The 23,334-nt window shown below is 46.3% G+C and overlaps 1 protein-coding gene across 4 annotated transcripts in view; it reads left to right on the plus strand.

The window, feature by feature from the left end:
* The window catches only part of ADGRF5 (adhesion G protein-coupled receptor F5), a 120,101-nt gene that overhangs the window by 77,212 nt on the left and 19,555 nt on the right, over nucleotides 1-23,334 (plus strand). For all 4 annotated transcript variants that reach the window (XM_045294832.1, XM_045294831.1, XM_045294834.1 and 1 more), the window contains exons 4-10: nucleotides 2,030-2,200; nucleotides 8,256-8,432; nucleotides 8,570-8,676; nucleotides 10,757-10,815; nucleotides 14,302-14,444; nucleotides 17,416-17,637; nucleotides 19,437-19,640. In XM_045294832.1, coding sequence (XP_045150767.1) covers nucleotides 2,030-2,200; nucleotides 8,256-8,432; nucleotides 8,570-8,676; nucleotides 10,757-10,815; nucleotides 14,302-14,444; nucleotides 17,416-17,637; nucleotides 19,437-19,640 — 1,083 coding nt within the window. The remainder of the gene's footprint in view (nucleotides 1-2,029; nucleotides 2,201-8,255; nucleotides 8,433-8,569; nucleotides 8,677-10,756; nucleotides 10,816-14,301; nucleotides 14,445-17,415; nucleotides 17,638-19,436; nucleotides 19,641-23,334) is intronic.

Consider the following 23,334-nt stretch of genomic DNA (forward strand, 5'->3'; position numbering starts at 1 on the left):
TCTCCCATGTCCCCCCGGAACTGTCAGTCCCGTTGTTTTCTCCTCCAGATTGTTCATCCAGCCTGTCCTATCCAGACAGGCCTTTTTGCAGTAATTTTTAACAAATAGCATTTTCCACAAGAGTCCCGTTCCATTCCTTAAGTATTTTAGTCGTTAGAACATGTAACAACCAGTATTTTAATATTGTGGTGAAAACATACACCCTTTGAGAAAATGGACAGAATTTTAATCTTATCACTAAGTATATATCATGTTTCCAGAGTTGACAGTAGCAGTTTTTCAAATGTTCATTAATCTTTTTTCTCATTTTCTCAACTGGCAAGATAAAATAAGCCACGGTTGATCTTCCCAAGGCACTTCTTAGAATCGAACCAAAAACTTATATTCTTTTGTGAGTCTTCCTTGGCTACTAACTGAGCCCAGGACTTCTGCTTCAGTTATGTATTCCAGTCAAGAAAGAGTCAAAGGTTATGATGGCAGCAGAGAATTGAGTCTGTTACTTAATTCAGAAAGTCCCAGGTTTACTTAGAATTGATTAGACATGTGCATATTGTGTGGCAAGCCCCATACCTGTATATGAGCTGGTATGCACAATCATGCTTGATCCACAAGGTCGGCAGTGTGGAATCACCAGTCATTCCATGGGCAACAGCCATGGGTAAAGACTTACAGGCTTGGCAACTCACAGGGGCCGTTGTACCCTGTCCTATAGGGTTGCCGTGAGTTGGCATCGACTGGATGGCAGTGAGTATAGTTTAGTTCTTTTGTATACGGTCCGAATCTGTACAAACTGAAATTTGGGGACAGGAGAATGAAGCTCGTAGGCCTGAGTCTGACAAAAAGTCACAGAAGAGGTGAGTAGCATGGTCCACTGTAGGAAATGAAACACTGAAGTTTAGGGCTTGACACTGTAATGCCAGACCTTCAGCACAAGACTTAACAAATGAATGGTCAGTTATCTCATCTGGATAGGCAGTCTTCCTTGTCTGGTAGCTGGGATTGTGAAGGGGGGATCGTGTGAAAGAGCACTTTCAAAGTGCTGTGTAAGCACAAAGATGCCATTGTGGAGATGGAGATGGTGATGATGAGGGAGAGAAGCTTGGTCTGAAGTCCAGGATGTCAGGTAGGTAGCCTGTCAGGTAGGGGGAGACCGAGTGGGTTAGAGTGAGCCTGTTGTGAGCGATGTTGTAAGGAGAAAGACCATACCTAAGCACAGGGTTGAGGAAATTGGCCTGCCTGCAGTGGCAGCGTGTTCAGGCCCAGAGGCCACAGAGGTAGGGCAATTTGGGAGAGGGTTTGGAAGTCCAGCCTGTCAACACCATTGCGGAGGAGCATGGAAGACCTGGAGATCTTTACTATTTTATCGAGCTGGATATAGGAGACATTGAATCGGAACAAAGAATTCATGTTCTACGCCTCATTACGAGTCAGTAGACTGAACTGGATGACTTTTTTTGGAGATGTTCAAGCCAGGCATGGACACAACTCCCAGCCTCCATGCCTGCTGGTCTGGAGTGCTGGGGACACACTGCCTCCTTCTTGTCAAGCTGGCATTTTGGAACTTAAGCCAGGTGATGGTATTCATTGTCAGCCCTATTTTCAGACCTCCCTGCTGGGTCTCCCTGTTCCCCTTTTCGCCCTCTCACAGTTCATGCTCCACACAATTGCCCCCTTGGCTCCGGAGCTCCAAGGGAGTGTGGTGGGCATGAACAGAAATGGACAAATCCTGTGTTAGCCCGCGGAACGTTCAAGCGGCCAGCAGCCTTTGTAGGGAGACCACACAGAGATACTTTTTTTCTTCTTGCCACAGTAAAGTTGCAGAGAGCAAGTACCTCGAAGAGGTGGGTGAGCGGTAGGGAGTCAACACCCTTCTTTTTCTCTACAAGGGCTCCCTAGAAACTCTCCAGGGCTGAAAGTCTTGAGCCCAGCCGCCACTTGTAGCTGCCATTAATTCTAACTGCTGAAATCCTCCTCTCTCCCTCTGTCCCCAACTGGACACTCTCACGGCCACCCTGTGCTTCCTTTTCAGTCGCCACGAGTGGCCTTGCCCCTGAGGAGTACACTGTGGACATTGAGATCAGTTTGGAGAACGCATCCCTCCTAGAGCCCATCAAAGCTTACTTGAACAACCTCACTCTTTCAGCTTTAAAGAACAGCGCAGACCCAGCCGCCCACATTTTGAGCATCGCACTGACCACAGGTGAGTAGAAAACCTCTTGCTTCAGACCTGAAGGTGGGGAACCTCGGAAGAAACTGTCTGAACTCGTGACAATTAGAGCCAAGTATCCCTGGGAGTGAAGTGTTCCAAAGGGTCTGACTGATGTGTGGTTTTCGGACTTGACATTTCTAGGACAAAGACTACCCGTCACCATTTCAAATGGGGGCAAAGGTTTGTGTGGCTCGGGGTAAATATACAATAGGAGGGAGAGTGACAAAAAATGATGGAGGCAAGAGAACACACAAAGAGGAGCACAAGACAAATACCATTTATACAGCATCCTGCAATAACAGGGGTCTACTAGGGGGTATGGGGTAGACATGAAGGCTGAATGGTGTGGGAAGGAGAATGGGCATATAACTACAAATAAATATCAATACAAATAGATGCAAACTATAAGTCTATATATTTCTAGTTGTATACATATATAATCATTTATAGTTATATTCCCCTGGAACATTCCCTTGCGAGAGGATATCCATACATGGGTATTCACTTGGTTGCACCTATATCTGTGATCGTGGTGGAGCATAAAAATAGCTAAGTTACTGAAAACTTCTTAGACAACCAAACACCTTGAGGGAATGAGTATTGGACCTGGAGGAATCAGACCTGTTGTCTTGTGGGGACACTGAGGCCAATTGGCATAACAATCCACTAAGACATGTTCGACATCCTATTTTGGAATAGCAACTGGGTCTTTGAAGTCATGTGTGGCTACCTAGGGTGCAACCATTGGTGTCTGGCCCTGTCTAGAGGCAAAAATGATGATGAAACTAGAAGATATGTGGAAATAATTCATCTGATGGACTAATGGCCTATATGAACATTAGTCTCCACAACACTGAGACCGTAAGACCGAGATACTACCAGCTACCACTACCAACTGCTCTGAAAGGGATCCCATTAGAAGGTTCTGATTAAGTAAGAGAACAATGTGGAACATGACTCCAACTGATTTTTAAAAGCAGGCGTAATGATTGGATAGAGATTGATGAAACCCTTGGCACAGTGGTCCTTTCAGCCAAACAACAGACAGGTCTAGGAGCAGAACACTGGGCAAGTAATCAACCCTTTGAGACGAAGTGGTCAGCATTTCCTCAAGGACAGAGTTCAGACGGGTTGGAGAGAAGGCAGTGTGGAAACAGGAAACAAAGGGGAGAAGAGGCGCCAGTGATGTCTCATTGAGGGGGTTGCAAGTCGTAAGAGGAAACCAAATGTGCGTGCATTATTGAATGGAAAACTGATCTGCTCCGTAAATCTCCACCCAACTCACAATAGCAAGTTTCAAAAGGAGCTCTTCAAAAAGAGATAGCCAGGGCCTACCTGGCAAAACGACGCACCTCTTTCCCTTGAGAAATGGACGGCCACAGCACGGTGTGCTAGTCTGGATTGACGAGAGAAACAAATTCTTAGACACTCATGTGTATAAGAAAGAGCTTTGTATACAAGAGCAATTGAATATTTGAGAAAATACCCCAGCCCAGATCAAGTCCATAAGTCCGATATTAGCCCTTATGTCCAATACCAGTCGATAAATTCCTCTTCAGACTCACACAACACATGCAAAGATGCCGAATCCAGGAAGATCACAGGCCAGTGGGTGGTCAGTCTTGTGGATCCAGTGGCAGTGGAAGCATCTCAGCGCTGGCAGGAGTCTCCACGTGGCTCCTTCAGCTCCAGGGCTCTAGTGTAGCTCCATGTGTCTTCTCTACAGCAATGTCTCTCCGGGAGTGTATGTGTGTCCTACCTCCAGTGAGCTATTTAACTCCTTAGTGCCCCTAAATGAGGTCATCACGCTGCAACCTGATTGACAAGCTAACCTCCACCCCTTCACTCTCAAGTCTCAAATTAAGGACAGATTATGTAACTACCACACACCGGTTTGTTTCAGGTATTAAAAAACAGCAACCTCCTTCTGTTTGCATCATAGATCAAGAAATAGAAACCAAAGGATTAGAAGCAAGGTATGAAGCAGAGCCTTCCAGGCTATGGGATTGGCGTTTTTGATCACTTTCTTCCCTTCAAAGTCACGTAGCTCCCTTGCATCTCAGAGACCTGGTCAGGTCCATCACGTGGGCACATCGTATTCACAGAGGCTGTGAGGCAGGACTGCTCCTTTGTCTGCAGGGTGGAAGTTAAAAAGGTTGCTGCTTTGTAAATTAGAAAGCACTGACAGATGCTAAAGTGGCATGATAGTTAAGCACTTGGCTGCTTTTCAAAGGCTGGCAATTTGAACCCATCGGTTATATGGGAGAAGGGAATCCAGGACGGATGAGCCCCATAGGACCAGTGGTGTGAGTGGCAAAACAGGGAGGGTAAAGGGAGAATGGGTAGGAAAGAGGGAACCGATTACATGGAACTGTGTGTGACCTCCTCCCTGGGGGACAGACAACCGAAAAGTGGGTGAAGGGAGACGTCGGACAGGGCAAGATATGACAAAATACCCATTTATAAACTATCAAGGGCTCATGAGGGAGGGGAGAGTGGGGAGGGAGGGGAAAAATGAGGACCTAATGTCGGGGGTTTAAGTGGAGAGAAAATGTTTTGAGAATGATGTACAAATGCGCTTTACACAATTGATGTGTGTATGGATTGCGATAACAGTTGTATGAGCCCCTAATGAAATGTTTTTAAAAAAAAACAAAAACCCTGTGAAGGACTTCAACACTGCCCTGTAGGTCACGAGGAGTCAGAATCAACACAGAGGCATGAAACAGATCCCAGACTTTATTATTCTGTAATGGAAACAAGAATGAATGTTGTTTTTCAATAGTGTTAGTTAGTCTATCTATCCTATTTGGGGGGGTTCTGGTGTATGCTACTTGTACCTAGCTAGCTCCCTTTTGGATGTCCAAGTTCCCACAAAATTCTACAATTAACCATCATGTCCTCGAGCTGGTGGCTCCAATCTGATGCCTGTGTGGCTGGGGAATCCTCCAGCTGGGGGACGTTGATGCTACGCGTCCCAAATGGTTTGGCCCACAGTGCTTCTTTTCCACTGGGTGTCTCACAAAACGAGAGTGCTTCGGGATGTGCACGGGATCCGCCCTCTATATCCTCACCGGCCGGAGTCTTCTGCCTTTATAGTGATTTCCCTTAATTAAGGTAACTAGATTTAATTGGTAGATAGATTTTTATTCAGCTCTGTTTTGCTTCTGATTTTCATTTGGACACTGATAGTATCAGCTTGGATTCTAGAAAGCAAATCTAGTTAGCAGAACATACCAAGAACTCCGACATAAGTAAGTCCTCTGTGTTACTTGAAGAGTTGGTGATTATGGACACATGAGCATGTAGCTGGGAGCTTTTATAACATGGATTCACTGAAGATATGGCAAAAACTGCTTCCTGCTTTATTTTGTGATCGGGGCAGCATGACTTCAAGTCTTTTCAACTGCATTTGAGAAACTTGGGGTAATAACAAGGGTCGCTTTGGAAATGCAAATGCAGTTGGAAACTGTAATTCATCCTGTGAGAAAGTTTGGTCACTCACACTTTGAGGGGGTAAATCCTTCCTTGGGGCTAACTTAGAGAGAGGTGTAGAAAAATGGAGGTAAAAATAACCCGAGGTTCATGGACCCCCGGACCAGCAGGGAGTGCCTAGAAAGAGCTAGTTACCCTCCAAAAGGTGGTTGGTAGGATGGATGGGTGATGGAAGTGGACTTGCTATGTTCCCCCAAAACCAAACCTATTGCCAGTGAATCCGTGCTGATCCAAAACCAGTGACCTTACAGACAGACCACAACTGCACCATTGAGTTTCCGAGGATGTAAAATCTTTGGGGAAGCAGATTACCCCATGTTTGTCCTATGGAGGGAACAGGAGTTCTGACCACTGACCCTTTTAAATTAGCAGCTGAGCATTTAACCCCTGCAACACCAAACTTGCTTATTGACCATGATCTTCACGCCTGGTCACCCCAAGGGCTCTCCGTATTTCTTTGCTCATGGTCTCCTCCTCATTGTTTTAAACAAATCCCATGAAACATACAGAGGCCTCCAACAGTCTTTGTACTGCTTAGGTTTTATTCACTGCAACCAAAAATTTACATGGATATAGGGGTGAAGGTCAGATCATAAACCCTTCATTCCCTCTTCACACAAGTTCTTAGTGTGAAGTTGAAGGGGCTCTACTAGGCTGACAGAGGAAAGAATCACACCTTCAAGTCTCATAAGTAATAAAGCAAATATTGAGCAAGAGCGTCAAGGTTACCATGTGTGTCTTGCGAGGAAGATGGCGGGCTGTAGGACCAAATGTCCGTATCACTTCCTCCAGTGAGGGAGCTTGGACACTATGCCTCTTAGCCCTGGAAACTCAAGGTCTATCAGGTGCTGGGAAAAGCAAGCACAATGATGATGGCTTGTCATCTCGCTTTGCTGCTTATAAATCTATGTTATCTGTATGTCCACTCTCACATCTATGTCTGAGTTTACTGATATGTTTGAGCATTTCCACGACACCTTAGGGAGCATCTGCTGCTCCCAGGTGGTGACGTCTATCTGTCCCTTTCAGGTTCATGGCTGGTAAAGTCTAACTTTCCATTTTTGCTCATGGCACCCATGCTCCTCCAACAACGTACCTTACGGTCCTTGGGGAACTAGATGTTTAGTCAAAGAGTCCTTAGGTTATAGATTGCCTTAGGGCTATGGGTTATAGGCCCCCCACCCCAACATTTTCTGTCTCCTACAGATTCTGCAGATCAGAAATCTGCGAGGGGGCTGTGCTGTGTCCCCCATGAGGTGATAGTTGGGCTGTCAGCCAGATTTGCAAACATCTGAAGGCTCTGTGGGTGCTGGGAGACTCACTTTCCAACTCACTCCCATGGCAGTGGCAGGCTTCAGGCTTTCACTACAGGGTGCAGACCTCAGTGTCTCACCCTGTGGGCTTCTCATCGAATGCCAGGATGTCCTGATGGCAAGCACTGGCCTCCCCAGAGCCGGCGACCCAAGAGAGGAAGCAGCACAATTAAGATGGAAGCTCCCATGTCTTTGATAACTTCATCTCAGAAATCACATACCACTTCCTCCGCCATACTGTATTGGGCCTATGGACCAACTCTGGGACAATATGAAAGGGAACCACCAAAGGGCACCCTGATGGCAGGTGTCATCTTGGAAGCCAACTACAATATACTCCATGTTTAGAAAACTGTGTTCCGTTTATCATCACCAGTATCTGGTAGGTAAGTTGTGGCAGTTATCTTTAGACAGTGCTGCCCAATAGCATGGCGAAACATATGGCATTGCATGTATTTATTGAACTTGTCAGAAGGGTGACATTGAAGTAGAGTTAGCATTTCCTACAAATGAAAATAAACAAGCACACTGCTGTTGAAGCAATTCCAACTCATAGCAACCCTATGCAGCGTTTCTGAGATTGGAAACCTTCACAGGTGTGGACAACCTCATCTTCCTCCCCCTGAGTGGTTATTGAATTTGAACTACCAACCTTGAGGATAACAGTCCAACGCCTAAATCGTAGGGCCACACAAGCTTCTTAGGATTGCTTACAGGTATAGATCAACTGAGCCTGGGGGTTACTCATTGGGCTGCTAATTGCAAAGCCAGCAGTCTGAAAGTCCCAAGCACATCACAGGAAGAAGACCACTCTTTCTACTCCTGCAGAGAGTTAGTCTCGGAAACCACAGAGGCAGCTCAACCCTGTCCTTATAGGGTCACCATGAGCCACGATGGACCAGATGGCAGTGACGTGTGTGTGTGTGTGTGTGTGTGTGTGTGTGTGTGTGTGTTATAAATCAACTAAACCATTGCTGGTGAGTGGATTCTGAGTCATGGTGAGCCCAGGTATGTCAGAGTAGAGCTAGGCTCCAAAGGGTTTTTAGAGAGAGACTGCCAAGATTTTCTTCCACGATGGCTCTGAGTGGACTGCAGGTGCCAACCCTTGGTTAGCACTGAGGACTTAGTTGGTGGCACCCCTCAAGGACCCAGCAGGTATGAATCCATGTACAAATGCAGAGAAAGTTACCAACTCCCCCCACCCCACCCTCACCCCTCACTGTTCTGCTTGACAACAGTATGCAGGCCTGCTGCGAACGAAGTGTGGTGCTCCTGTGAAGCAGGCTATGTGTGGCCTCGGGAAAAGTGCCTCCACGATCTTACTTGCCCAGGGCCCGGCAGCGCCCTCTCAGGACACCATTGCAATTGCCTTAAACAACTGCCTCCCAAGGGACCTTTTTGCCAGCTGCGTGGAGGTAAGCACCGCTCACTAAATGTTTGGGGCTTTGAGTGGCTATGTGTCCCCAGCTCAAGCAAATGTGTCTCTGTACTCGGTGCACTCCGACTCTCATACTAGGTTTTCAAATACCGCCCTGTGCTTTGTTTCCACCAGATGTTACCCTGAGGATGTCCGTCAGGCTCAATGTGGACTTTCCGGAAGACCTCAAGAATGCCTCCTCTGCCCTCTATAGGTCCTACAAGACTGACTTGGAACTTGCAGTAGGTTTCGGCCGCAGCAGCCTCTTCCCCTGCGAACCCTTTTGGCCGAGCTGAGGGTATTGCATTCAGAGCGGACTGTTGACGGAGGCACTGCCTCCAGCTGTCAGGGTGGAGGAAGGCAGATGCTGACATTATTCCTAGACAACTGGGAACGTCAATTAGGAAAAGCTGAGATGTGAGAGTGTTCCATGGGCAGCACCGGGACCCTTAGCAGGGCCCTTCTTCCGGAGGGAGAATTGGTTCAGATAAGATTTGGTAGCACCGATGGTCTGAAATCTATGCCAAGGTCTGAGGACCTGGTTTAGACTAAGCGTGCTCTAGGAAGAGATCTGCAGCATCTTTCATGCAGAGCAGCCCAAGGCTGAGCACAGAGGACACCAGACGGATGCTGCGGCTCTCTCCTCATTTGCACTTAGCTCATTAGGGATCCCCACTTAGCCAGCTGCCTTCCAGTCATGGGGACCCCACATCTGTCAGAGTAGAGCTATCTCCATAAGGCTTTCAATGACTTGAATTTGGGGAAGCGCATTCCCGGGTCTTTGGGAGCAGGCACTTCTGGGGGCACTCAAATGCCCACCATTTTGATGAGCGCCCATCTGCTGTAACTGTTTACCTCACTCGGGGACTCCTTGCTCACTTAAGGCAGATTTAAATGGACTCCTGTAAAAAACAGACAGCACTCTCTGAGTACAGCCTGTGTGTCCCACAGATGAATGCATTTAAACCTCAATGTTTTGCCTGAACGAACTTAGTTGACATAGAGCCGCCTAAGTGAAGTGGCACAAATTAGTACCAATTGTACACAAAATAAAACTGACTGCCATTAGTTCTGACCATAGCAACCAGGTTTATGAGACTAAACTCTGTACGGGAGTCGCTCATGGACCACTCTTAGATTTCGGCACCCTCTCCCAAGACAAGTAAGAACAAGTGGGCTGAAATAAGAACTTCCCTTAGCACCCTAGCAGGCAAGCCCAAGGGCCATCTCCTGCTTCTTTGAGGGGGACACACACAGTATGACCTGTTTCCCTGGGTTCCTGGATGAAGTTTAATCCCTAAATGCTCTTGGGCATGAGATCATTTGCATCTGGCATATAATAGCTCTACATTGCATGGGAACAATCCCAGCTCATGGTACACGAACACACACACACACACACACACACACACACACACACACTTACATGCTTTAGAAGAAACAGAAGGTTACACCTGCCCAGGTCGTGGTGCATGAACACACACACACACACACACACACACACACACACACACACTTACATGCTTTAGAAAAAACAGAAGGTTACACCTGCCCTGGTACCTGATGTGGTGCTTTGCCTGTTATAACTAGATAGTAAATGTGATTTGAATCAACTAGAACGTGCCAGTGGGAATGGTACTCAGAGAAACAAAATAGAGTAAAACAGCAATATAAAAAAGAGACTGACCCAGGCAGTGCTGCAACGTGGCCAAGGAGGGGTTGTGTGGCAGCCAAGAGGATGCTCCTCCCAGACCTCCAATGATAGGGGCTTCAGCTGCTGCTGCTACAATCCAGGTCAGGGTCTCCTGCTCTCCGCAAATGCGTGAACAGCAGTCAGGTTCATGCCTACCCCACCTGGGCTTCCTTTGAGGATCTTGCTGAACTTCGTGGTTCTGTGTAGGATGCTGTTATCCAACCTTCCTTCCTCTGCTTCGGTGCTCAGCACCTGATGGCTCTCCCTGTTTTCCCTGCCCCCCTTTTGTTCCTTTCTCTCTCTCTCTCTCTCTCTCTTTCTTCTCCCTTCCTTCCTTCCTTCTCTCTCTCTCTCGCTCTCTCTTTCTTTCTTTATTTCTGTGTTCCTAGCCTACCTACCCTGACTAAATGTTTTGCAAATTTAATCTTACGTCAGCTTCTCACAGGAGGCAGACGGACAACTGGTCGTTAGGAATGACTTCTGCCTTTAAAGGTCTGCCTGTGCCAGAGCTATCAGAACAGTCATTACCCAGGGTGATTAAGAAGAGCTTCAAACTCTGTTCCAAACCTTTCAGCATTTCTCTCGTGCCATTTCCTGATACATGACACTCGTCTTACTTTATTTTCCAGTTCTGGAAGGGTTACAGCATTTTGTCAGGCTTCAAGTCAGCAACTGTGACAGGCTTCAGGTAAGATGGGTCCCATTTGCTCATTTCTATCGGATGGTGGGGCACCCAGCACATTCGTGAAGAGGAGAGGGCATCGTCTGGGATGTCTTGCTGCTAAAAGTGAAGACCAAGGCCAGATGGCAAAGGCTTCACACCACGGTGTGTCTTGTAGAGACCCAGAGAACAGAGGAGGGGTTGCAAGGCCGTGATCTTCATTGTAGACGACTGCCGCGTCTTTCTCCCAAAGATCAACTGGTGGATTCAAACCACCGACCTTTCAGTTAGCAGCTGGGCACTTACCCACTGTGCCACGAGGGTCCTTAAAAAAAAAGAAAATACTAAGAACAGTAGCCAACTATTTCAAAAAGAGGAGTCAGGGGGCTGGTGTTCATCGAATGCAGACGTCATTTTTATGTATGCTTTGCAGCCTTGGCACCGTTGTGTTTTAGGGAGCTCGGAATACCGAAAGTGAAGGATGATCGTGGCCATGATGCCTTTGTCCAAAGTTTGCGCGCCTGTCTGTTAGGGCTCTTGTGGAGCTGGGCAACCTGACCGCCCTCCTCCGTGGGGCTGCACAGTAGCTCAAGTAAATTAGCTCGCAATCTCAAAAAGCAGGACTGCTTCTAGGGACACCGGGTTTTTGGGGCTCCCTTACCATTCAGTCCATCGGGTCACCCTGACCCAGCATGGTCATGTGACAGCTGTCAGTCAGCTCTGCTCTGATTCCGTTTATGAATCCTCATCCGATGACTGGACGACTTTGTGGATGCATGTGACCTGGCTGCAGACAACATCGATGCAAGCCGGGCCCTGAACCATCAACTGGTCCTTGAAAGTACATTGATTTCAGTGAGAAGAACAGTACTCCTGGTTCTATTTGTCTTCTGCTTCCTTTTTGTCTAAGAAATTGTGCCCCAAATTGTATTTCTTTCGTTGTTGTTGAGAGTGCAGACAGTAAAGGCAAGTGCCAACTCCACAGTCTCCCTGTATCCCCTGAAATGAGTTTGATCTCAGTCTTTGAGTTATGCATTCATTCTCGCCGTACCTCCCACCCCACCCGCCTGTCCTGGGCTGTTGCTCCCTCATTAACCCAAACTCTCTGCCTCTAAGGCTTCCATCGAATCTTTCCCATTGCTGTTGCCAGTTGTTCCCCATATAGATCCTTCCAAAGAGAGCATCATGCTGAAGGCAGACCATTGTTTCACTAGTTAAGCTGAAGTACCTTTGGGATTTATTATGACTTCAGGAGACATTTTTGATGCAAGATGTAAAGGTTATCTCAGGGCACTTTTTTTCAGAGGTTCATCCACCCTTCATGGCTTCTGGAAGTCTAGAGTCTACGAAACTTAGAAATTCTGTTATGCTTTCCCCCCCTTTTGATCAGGATTCTTGGATGGAAGCTTTCTTCAAAGAGTCTGGTGCTGATAGCCTGGCACCATCTAGTGTTTCATTATCTCATGGCAAAGGAGGCAGTTGTCCCTGGAGGCAGTGAGTCTCATATTCCAGATCCTCTGTCTTGTCCTAGTCCTGATTCTCCTTTGTTCCCCTGTTGTTCCAGGTGAATAGAGACCTGTGGTCAGCTACTGGCAAGCTTTTAGGATCCCAGGCACAACACAAAAAGCTAGGAGAGAACAGAAAGCACGAAAGACATTGTTAGGCCAATTAAATATAATGTCATATGAAACCATGACCCTGACACTACAAACCTAGGACCCAAATCCTACGAAATGTTTGGTTGTGCATGAGAAGCCTGAACAGCTACTTTGGGGTACATTGTTGTACATATATCTATTCTGTTGTCAAATTCATAGACACTCATGTGTACAAGAAAGAGCTTTATATACAAGAGCAGTTGAATATTGATGAAACATCCCAGCCCAGACCAGATCAAGTCCATAAGTCCAATATTAGCCCATATGTCAAATACCAACTTATAAATTCCTTGTCAGACTCATGAAACACATGCAGTGGTGCCGAATTCAGGACAATCACAGGCCAGTGGGTGGAACGTCTTGTGGGTCCAGTGGTGGTGAAAGCATCTCAGCTCTGGCAGGGGTCTCCACGTGGCTCCTCCAGCTCCGAGGCTCTGGGTTCCGTCAGCCTGTCTCCATGTGGCTTGTCAACAAGAATGTCTAGCAGGGATTGAGCGTGTGTCCTGCCTCCAGCGAGCTGTTTATCTCCTTAGTGCCTCCAAATGAGCTCATCAAGCTACACCCTGATTGACAGGTTAGACTCCACCCCTCCCTCTTAATACTCTCAAATTGACAACAGATTATGTAACTACCACATCTATCAAACAACTTTTGCCAATTCACCTTTTTTACCAATGTGCGACTTATTGACAACAATGACAAAAATCACTCAAGTATTTCTAAACCTAATTAATACAATTTTTCATCACCATTAACCCTCCTCTATACCTGACAACCAATAATAAAGGCTGTTCTCTATACATTTGCCTGTTCTTGTCTTTTAACATAAGTGAGGCCGTAGAGTATCTGTTTCTGGTGATTGGCTTAGTCTTCAAACGCCATCCACACTGAAGCATAGTCACTTAATTCCCTCTGCTGTCTGGATAGTATCCCACTGTACAAGTTTTTACTACATTTTGATTCCCATGCATCTGTTGATGGGCACAGTATCTCTGATGGCATAGTGGATTACGAGTTGTAAGATCAGAAGTTCAAACCCACCAGTCGCTCTGCAGTGAATAATGGGGTTTTTGGTGCCCATACAAATTTATAGTCTCAGACATTGACAGGGGAAGTTCAACTCTGCCCTATAGGGTTGATATGAGTCAGAATTGACTCGATGGCAGTGAACTTGCTTTTGGTTGGTTGATGGACGCTTTGGTTAATTCCATCCTTGGCTATTGTGACTAGTGCTTTAATGAACATTGATATTCAAGTCTCCTTTTGATTTTCTTTTAAGTCTTTTGGGTGGAAGTCCAAGGCTAGGAGTGAAATTACTGGGTCAAATATTTCCTTTTTTGAGGAACCACTCCATACACTGTTTCCCACAATAGCATTCCCACCAGAAATGGATAATGGTTGTTTCTTCCCCACATCCTCACCTGAAGTGTTACTTCTGTTTGTGTTTTTGTCTGAGCCATGACATGGTCTCTCGTTGTGGATTCAGCAGGCATCTTTCTGATGGCTAATGACACTGAGCATCCTTGCTTGCGATTCTGAGAATTTTATGGGTTTATTTTGCACAAGTAGGTCCTTGATCCATTTTGAGTTTGGTTATCTGTATGGTGTGAGCCACGGATCCTATTCTATGCATGTGGAAATATTATTTTCCCAGCCCCATTTACTGAAAAGGCTCTTCTTTTCCCATCCAATGGAACTTAGCACCGGTGTCAAAAATCAGTTGACCGTAGGTGTGTGTTTATTTCTGTATTCACAGAATTTCCCTGCTAGTTTGTTTCTCCATCTGAACAATCCATCAGCATCTCAACTCTTCCAAGTGGGTAATACTTTACTGAACTGAATGGTCTGTCTTTAGGCCTGGAAGTGTGGCTGTGGACTATGAACTCAAGGCCACTGAACTCTCACCTGAATCAATACATAAAGCCAATGAACAAGTAATGCAGAGCCTCAATCAAACCTACAAGATGGACTACAATTCTTTTCAAGCATTTACTACTAGTAAGTGGAACTTCACTACAGAATTTTCCTGTAGAGAGTCTCTTTGCTGTTGGTGGTGTTAGTGGCCATAGCGTGGAGTCTGACTTCATGGAAACCTTTATATAGCAGAATAAAACAATGGTTTTGATCCTGCACAGATTTCATGATTGTAGGGCCCAAAATAGTTTTTAGAAGTCAAACCAGCATTGTGGAGGGGGTTGTGACAGCCATGAGAGGAGAGTGCTGATATTAAATTGGGGCTCATGGCTGCCTGTAGAGCAGTGGTTCTGAGTGTGACCCTTAGACCAGTAGCATCAGCACCACCTGAGAGATGCTTAGAGATGTCCATTGTTGGCCTCCCCTCAGCCCTACAGAGCAAATGTGTGCTTTAAGGAGCCTACTAGGTGGTTCTAATGCACAAGGAACTTTGAGAACCAAAACAGTGGTGACAGAGGGGAACTGAGGGATCAGTTGTAAAGTGGGGTGCAAAGCTGGCCTATGTTGTGTTAGTAGGTGGGTAGACCTAATACTACCTGGGAGATAGTAAGGGAGGAAGCCAATTGGCTGGCGAGGGCCTGGAGGGCTCTACCCCTGCTTCTTCAGTGAAGAAGATCCCTCTTTGGGAGCAATGGGATGTCCTGGTGGAGAAGAACCTGAAAGGATCAATTTTTTAAATACTTAAAGTGACAAAACTATGTAAGAAAACCCGAGGTATAAAATGGCAAGAGAGAGCTGCCGCAGAAACAAGAAAAAATGGCAGAATAAAAATCCAGATGGGGCAGGAGCAAATCAGGAAAACTAGAAAAGTAAAGGCAAGGGAAAACGTGGCTTAAAATGCAGGTTCACCCCAGAGGAGTCCTAGCAATCCCCCCTCTTCTCAGTCCCTAAAGCGACCATGCCGTCCAACAGATGCACCCTGACAGATCGCTTTTCCTTATGGCTCTAAAGCTGAAGGAGAATAGCAGACGCCAGTATAGTCAACCTTTAGCGAGTACCGTTCACCTGCACCCGAAAGTCCAGTCATGCCCAGGAGAGCCAATGGCCCAGGACACAGATGGAGAAATGGCAAATGCTTGGCTAGCTGTGACTTGTTTGTCCAAAGAGCAATGAAAGTTATTGGAAAGATCATTTGGCACATCCTTCTACAGAGGGTTTACCTCCATCCTGAGCCTCCCTTCCAAGACCAGAGTGTGATTCTATATGATTCACAGCGTGAGACCAATAAACAGCTAGAACCCCCAAGCCTTTGTGTTAGCAGCCAAGTGCATGTAACTGTCCTCACCACCCAGGGACTCCTCTTAGAGTAGTTGCATTTATTTTTGTAAGGCATTAATCCTCTGGTAATGCTTGATCAATCAGAAATGGGGCCACCTTCTGGAATCACTCTCAGTCCATTTGTTTTCAATTCCATGTAACACTGGCATTAATTATGGCCATTAGTAACTATAGCAATGAAAACAGTGACCCCGTTAATGAAACTTTCTCATACCCAGTTCAGTATATTACATTTATTTCACTGTTGTGTATCCTGTGAGGTAGGTGAGGTAGATGCTATTATCTACCTTTTACAGGTGAGGGTAAATGATTTTCTCAAATGTACATAGCAACACAAGGCTGTGTGACTTCAAAGCCAGCCCCCTCTATTAGATATTCACAGATAGCCTTGTTTTCTAATAGCTGAATGTGATTTTTAAAAAATATTTTATTAATCAGGGATCTGAGAAAAGCACGAAGAAACATTTCAGTGCTCTTAGATCTTAACTAGAGCATCATACTACCTAAAATTAATTTCGTGATGTTTTTCTTCTCACATGTGTAATTCCTAATGGATCCTCCCTGAGCAGACAGCTCCATACAAAAGAGGCATCATAGACTCTCCTGAGCCCAGGTTCTCTGATTTCCGCCCTACATAGTACAAGACTCTCAATACAAGACACACAGCTGAGAGGGGGAAATTGCACCTCAGGTAGCACGGGGCGTCCAAAACAACATATCACAACCAGCTAATGCCATGTCTTTATTTTTATCCATGAAAGGACAGTCTATGTAGCCATTCCCCAGAATGCTACTGTCAAAATAATAACCATAGCTACTATTCCGCCCCCACCCCCACCCCACCCCGGAATCATCTCCCGAGGGAGTTCTCAAGGCTCAAGTTTCCCAGATGAGGGCGTGAGACTCAGTAAGCTCCCAGGGTCACACGGTTGCTTGTGGTGCTGCACTAGGATTTAAATCTTCTCTGTCTGTAAAGCTCCCAGTCTTTGGGGCATGTGAAGAGTTGGCTTTGAAATAATAATTGTTCGCTCCAAGCAGACATTGCTATCAATAACTAATTCATTTCCCCATTCTTAAGCCATCAAAAAACAAACCCCAAAAATAGAGTCTTTAGGCAGCATAAGGTGTCAGCGTGGTTAGAAGCAGTCAATGGCAAAGAAACTTGATGTCCAAGTTCACCTGTGTGTTTCTTCATGAGTTAATTGCATTCCCTACCAGGGCTTGTGAAATCCTCTCGATAGCTTGTTGTCATTATTACTGTTAGCAGCCAGTGAGTTGATTCCAACTCATGGTGTCTGCGTGTGTGCAAAGTGGATCTTTTCCTGGGGTCTTGGTGCTTCGGACTCCTTGGAAGCAGATCCCCAGCCATGTCTTCCCAGGTGCCTCAGTGACTTTGAGCCACCCCTCATTCAGTTGGAAGTCCAGTGCTCAGTCATTTTGGCCACCCAGAGACTCCTTGAAAATAGCTTCAGGACCCCTATCGCCACTGCTACAGACTGTCCAGCAGTCAAAAACCTCACACTGCCACCGATGTCCCTCCTATGAGTCAGGTGGTAACTATGTGGACCTCCAGTGTTCACACTAGAGAACATGTTGGCTTGGTAAATAATCTCAACGCACCACCGAGGCTGGGGCGACATCCTTAGAATCCTGAAGGTGGAGGTTGTGGTGCCTGCCTTTGTTTGGGGAGGCTAACACCTTTTCTTTGCATGTCTAGATGAGACTAAGTTTTTCGTCACACCGGAAGTCATCTTTGAAGGGGACACAGTAACTCTGTTGTGTGAAAATGAAGTTTTATCTTCCAACGTGTCTTGGTATCACGTCGAAAGGCACACCGACATCCAGAACACCAGTAAATTCTCTGTGTACACCTTCTTGCTTAACAACATGACTTCAGTGTCCCGTCTCGTCATTGTCAATGCCACGCAGCGTGACTCGGGTAGGTGTGTGTTCACTAGCTTGTGTGAGAGCATGCCACCTGCTTTTGTTTTGTAGGGCTGCCGTCACAAAGTGTGTGGCTCTGAAGAACAGACATGGATCTTCTTGCTGTTTGGAAGTGCCACGTCTGAATTCAGGACATGGGCTTCAGGGCAAACTCTTCTTTGTGCTTCTCAGCTTTTCAGTAGCTGCTGGTCATCTTGGTCCTTTCTGAGCTTGTAAATGCATCTGTCTATGTTGTAACACATTGCCAGTCTCCCATCTTGTGTTTGTGTCCCTGTATCTAATCTGGTCTTTGGGTAAGACACCATTCCGAAGTGATTAGGTTTAGGACCCCCCTTCTCTAGTGTCAGGAACTCCAGCAGCATAGAGGCTTACTAAGTGGGCTGTTAACCGAAAGGTCCCCAGTTCAATACTAGCAGCCTCTTCTGAGGAGCAAGAGGAGGCTTTCTGTTCCCATAAAGATTTACAGTCTCAGAAACCCAGAGGGGCAGTTCCACGCTGCCCTGTAGGGTCACTAGGTGTCTGAATTGACTCGATGGCAGTGGGCATTTTGATGTCTCCAGGATGACCACAGTTGACCTAGCCAACTGGCATCATCAATCTGGACTCCTATCAACCACAGGGAGCGAGTAGCAACAACAAAAGCTCTCATTCTAAACAGGGACATGTCTACAGGCATACAGGTCAGCACTTTGAGAGGTATTTTTTTAAGAGCAGTTTTTGGCTTACAGAAAAATATCACCAAGCACAGAGAGCTCCCAGCTACACTGTGCTCTTTCCCTTTGATGAGCTCCTTGCATTAATGTGGGACATTAGTTACCATTGATGAGTCAATATTGACACACCATTATTAGCCAGAGTCTGTTAGGGCTTACACTTGGATGGGTTTTGATAAATGCCGTGAGCCTACCAAGATAGCATCAGGCACAACAGGCTCGGTGTCTTAATGCATTCTCTCTCTCTCTCCCACTCTCTCCAAACACAGATATTCTGGCTTGATGTTGCCAAAACGAAAATGCGCCTGTGCTATCTGAGTCAAGCAGCATTATTTTTGAAACACAATCACAGTTTTCCACATTTACCAAGCTTCACAAGTTCGCCCTGGAAACAAAAAAGCAGGCTTTTGTTTTTGTTTAGGCCGCAAACAGTTGAGACCCTGTACACTGTACACATGGAAATGTGCAATTCCGTGTATTTTGAAACATGTATGTACTGGTGAGACCACCATCGACCGGAAGCCCCTGAAGAGGTCTGACCTCTGAACCGGCTCGGTGCTCCTTTGCGGTCCTTCCTTCCACCTCTCCTGAGCCCCACCCTGAGCTCCTGTCACCAGAGACTCACATCTTCCTTCTTCGCTGAGCCTGGCGAGGAACCTGACATTGTAGAAAATACTAACCCATGGATAACCAGAGGCGTCTTTCTTTCTGAGCATCAGAAGGTGGGCTACCGACACAGACACATCTTGGTGGATCCTGATTTGGTCATAGTGCAAACCGTATCCAGCATCATCTAGTTCCCCCACCTTTTCCAATTTCTCTTCCTACATCTTCCATTTCCATGGTTCTCTCTTACTCGCAACGTCCCTGAGACTTCTTGCCTTTTCCTTCAAATAAACAAAAGGTCTCTCTCTGCTCCATTCGGGACAGAACTAGGAAGTATCGACTGCCCGCCCTTCCCGAGTGGTACCTGAGGGTCATTGAGACCGGCTGTTGGCTGCTTTGGAAGAGCTTTCACGAAACTGTCATTTGTTTTAGAAAATACGGAGTAGTAATAAGTGGTTTCGTGTGTTCTATGCAGGTGAATATATTTGCAAACTGACATTCGATATTTTTGAATACGAGTCCAGGAAAAAAATAGATGTTAACCCCGTCAGAATTTCGACAAACGAAGACATGAAGGTGATGTGTGACAACAGCTCCGTGCTCTTGAAGTGCTGCAGTGAGAAGAACGGCAACTGGAGTGACATCACATGGAAACAGGAGGGGGAAATACACATTCCCGGTGAGACGCTTACATCAAAGGCCCTTTGCAAATGGATTTTTAGCTCTGGGCCAAGAAGCCTAGGAGTTAAGATAGTAGTGGGAAGGGCGGGGCCGTGGAGGAAGAAATGGCGGTTTGCTTCTGGGCTGCAGACTGTAAAAATGCTCAAGGCTTGACATCAGCTCCAGTTAGCCACTCTAGGCAGAAAGCATGTGAATGTGGGTGCCAGTGCTCCGGTTGTGTGGAAGACCTGAGAGGGTGTGGTTCCGATAACCTAAGGCTCCTGGCCTTTCCGGCCTGCTGAATAGTTTGCCCCCACCTTTCTTTCCTTTTCAGCAGAGATCATTCACTGCATTGAACCCCCACTTGGAGCTTCTAATGTCTGCACCTCTTCTCTTAGTAACTGGTCTTCTAGCTCCTCCGCCTTTACATCAGTATTATCTCTCTGTGGATTGTCTCTGGATTGATCTCTCTCTCTCTCTGTTTGTTTCTCAATGGTTGTTTGTCAATTTCTGATCTTGTTGCTTTTGTTTTAGATTTGAGACCTTATCTGAAATTCTTCATCCTCCGAGGTATTCATTAATAGTAGCCCTGGAAGTTCAATGAGGAAGCCCTAGCTGCTACCTGAAGTGCTGGCAGCTGGACCCCATAGGAGAAAAGACCTGGCGATCAGCTGGGGTCAAGTTCACAGCCTAGGACACGAAGAAGCACTTCCCTAAGAATTGGCTTGGATGTGCTGGGCCATGGGTGTGAGCAGGCACAGACCATGCAAGTATCGCTGAGTAAAATCACACCAGCCTTCCCCTTGCCGAACATTTGACTGACTCCAATCCATGGTCCTTCAGTAGCCAGTGCCACCCCTTAACTTGACAGCACCTGGCTATTAATGACAATAACAGGAATAAGAAATGAATACATCAAGACTGGCCCTGTGTGTGTAATCATTTCTGGTCTACCGACCTTGGAAAGCAAGGTTATCTCCTTTGGTCACATTTAAATTTGAACTTGTCTCAGTGAAGCCGGCATTTTCCAAATGAGGAAATCAAGGCAGAGATTAAATTATGTATCTATGGTTCTCATGAGAAGAAGAGAAAAAAAGAGAACCCAGACTCACCTTGGATCTTGTTTCCAGACCACTATTTGTCCGGGCCATGCTGTATTGCTCACGCCTGGTGAACCCACCCTGGGTCAAGGCGATCTGGCAGAGTGTGGGCCAAAGTAGAAAACCATTTCTTCCTGGAATGCAGTGTAATAAGACTCAGCTTTGCGCTTACAGAATAATAGTATTATGTGGATGCCTTTAAAGTAGCGATTTCCTCTAAAGGAAAATGTGCTTGCACACATGAAATGCATTCACAGGCTGAACCTTTATTTCACAAAGCCTTGACTTTGTGAAACTACATTAAGTGTTTTTTTGGTTGTTGTTTTTGTTGTTTTAAAGTAATTTAATAACAATCTCCATGGGACTTTTCCTGAGCATGTCTCTTTTAAGAAGCCCGTCCCAGCATTTGTGTGCAACTTGAAAGCCCTCAGAGTGGTTGCTGAAATCAAGATTGATACCTGAGCCACTTCCTTGAATCAGAAGGAAAAGAAGTTTCAGGCATCCGGAAGCAACTGCCAGATGGGAGAAAGTTCCTTACAATTGGCTTCGACTTGAAAAATCTCACCCTCGGCCAAATGAACCCGGACGTCTGTGTGCAGATGCTCAGGGACCTCTCTGGGGCCACCCCTTCTGTAGACAGCCCAGTGCCCACTGTCAGCTGGAGTGGCTGAAGAACAATAGGCTTCCTGTCACAGGGCTGCTGCCCTGGGATGGCCCAGGCGGGTCTCTGTTGCACTTACCCTTGGTCTCAACACCCTGCCCTTCTTCCTCCTCCTTCCCGGCTGCCCTCTGTCTGCAGCTCTCATCCTCCAAATTCTCAATTCTCTTTAGAAGAGTAAATGCTAAGGTAGTGTGGCGGGTGGCTTGAAGAGACAAATGGCTGGTAATAGAGACTTGGTTGTAATCCTCTGCCGCTGTTCAGATAGCTGATAGTTGCCTGAGGGAACGACCAAGGGGTTGAAGTAAACCTCGTTTCAGAGATAGAATTAGTAGCCTTATTTGAGCGTTTGAAGGACACCTTACAAGTGTGTGGCAGCGGAGGAGGTGGGCAGAAAGCAAGTGTGGAGGATCCAGAGCTAGAAATATTACAGAAGGGTATTGGAGAACCATAGGCAAGGGGTAAAAATGTCTCCAATGGCAGGGCACTCCTGGCGGTAGAAAGTAGGGCATGTGTGTGGTCATGAGGTTGTCGACGGGAGCTGGTATCAGGTATCAAAAGATCCCCAACAAATAATTATATAGATGTGAAAAAGGTGGGTTGGAGTGAAGACCCAAAGCCCATCTGTGTACAACTGGACAGCCCCCCACAGAGGGGTTACAAAAAGGAACGATTTAACCAGGATGCAGTGGAACACTGACCAATGAAGCGCACATCATTCTTCTAGTTCCTGAGTACTTCTTCCGTGAACCCCCTCCCCCCAGCCATGACTCAGTTCTACCTTACAAATACGGCTAGACTGGAGCACACACACTGGTCCAGATACGAGCTCTCAACACATGGAATTCAGGACAGATAAGTCCCTCAGGAACAGTAGTGAGAATAGCAATATCATGAGAGGAGGGGGATGGTAGAGGCAGGTAAACGGGAAGGGGGAGAAATGGGGAATCCATCACAAGGTTGGATAGATAGCCCCCCCAAAGGGACGAATAAGAGAAAGGTGGGTGAAGGGAGACAATGGACAGTGTAAGACACAAAGGAGCAATAATCACATATCATTGATCAAGGTTTCATGAGGGTGGGAGGATGGGGGAGGGAGGGGATAAAGATGAGCTGATACCAAGGGCTCAAGTAGAAAGAAATTGCTTTGGAAAGTGCTGAAGGCCACATATGGTCAAGTGTGCTTAATACCATTGAGTGATGGATTGTTACAAGATGTGTAAGAGCCCCCAATAAAATGAATTTAAAAAAAAAAAAAAGTAAGGTATGGAAGAGGAGCTCTTTTGATGGGGAAGCCTGGAAAAGCAAGAAGTTGAAGCTTCGCTAAAAATAAAGATTCAAGAAGAGTTGACGAGTTATGAAAACCCTCCTCCAATGAAGTGTCGTGGTCTCATTCTTCCTCCCCTTAACAAAGTAGCAGACCTCCTGGTCCTGAGTCACCCTCACGACTGCTGTGTCTGAGCTCATTGTTGCAGCCACCCTCCAGGGTCTTCCTCTTGTTATTTTGCTGACCCTCTGCTTTATCAGCTTATGTCCCCTTCTAGGCACGGTCTTTCCGGATGACGTGTCCAAAGTAGGTTATCATGGCTTTTGGCTGTACTTCTTCCAAGACAGATGTTTGCTCTGCCAGAAATCCATGGTACTTGCAGTATTTTTTTTCCAGCACCGTAATTCAAATGCATCAATTCTCATTTGATCTTCCTTATTCCGTGTCCACCTTCCACAAAGGCAATGGGAAATATCACTGGTCGGGTCACCACATCTTATTTCTCAGAGTGACACCCTTGCTCTTCGACCCTTTAAAGAGATCTTCCGCAGCAGATTTGCCCAGCGTAATCATCTTTGCCGGTAGCTGTTTATCCCTGCTTTCCAATTGGAGAAGTGGAGGCACAGAATAGGTGATGGAGTTTGGGCTCTGAATCCAGGCAGCCTGGCTCCAGGGTGTGTAAAGTTCT

Source organism: Echinops telfairi, unplaced genomic scaffold, assembly GCF_000313985.2.
Source record: "Echinops telfairi isolate 266 unplaced genomic scaffold, ASM31398v2 ScPeMD7_3533;HRSCAF=4204_1, whole genome shotgun sequence".
In the NCBI taxonomy this organism is placed as follows: Eukaryota; Metazoa; Chordata; class Mammalia; order Afrosoricida; family Tenrecidae; genus Echinops; species Echinops telfairi.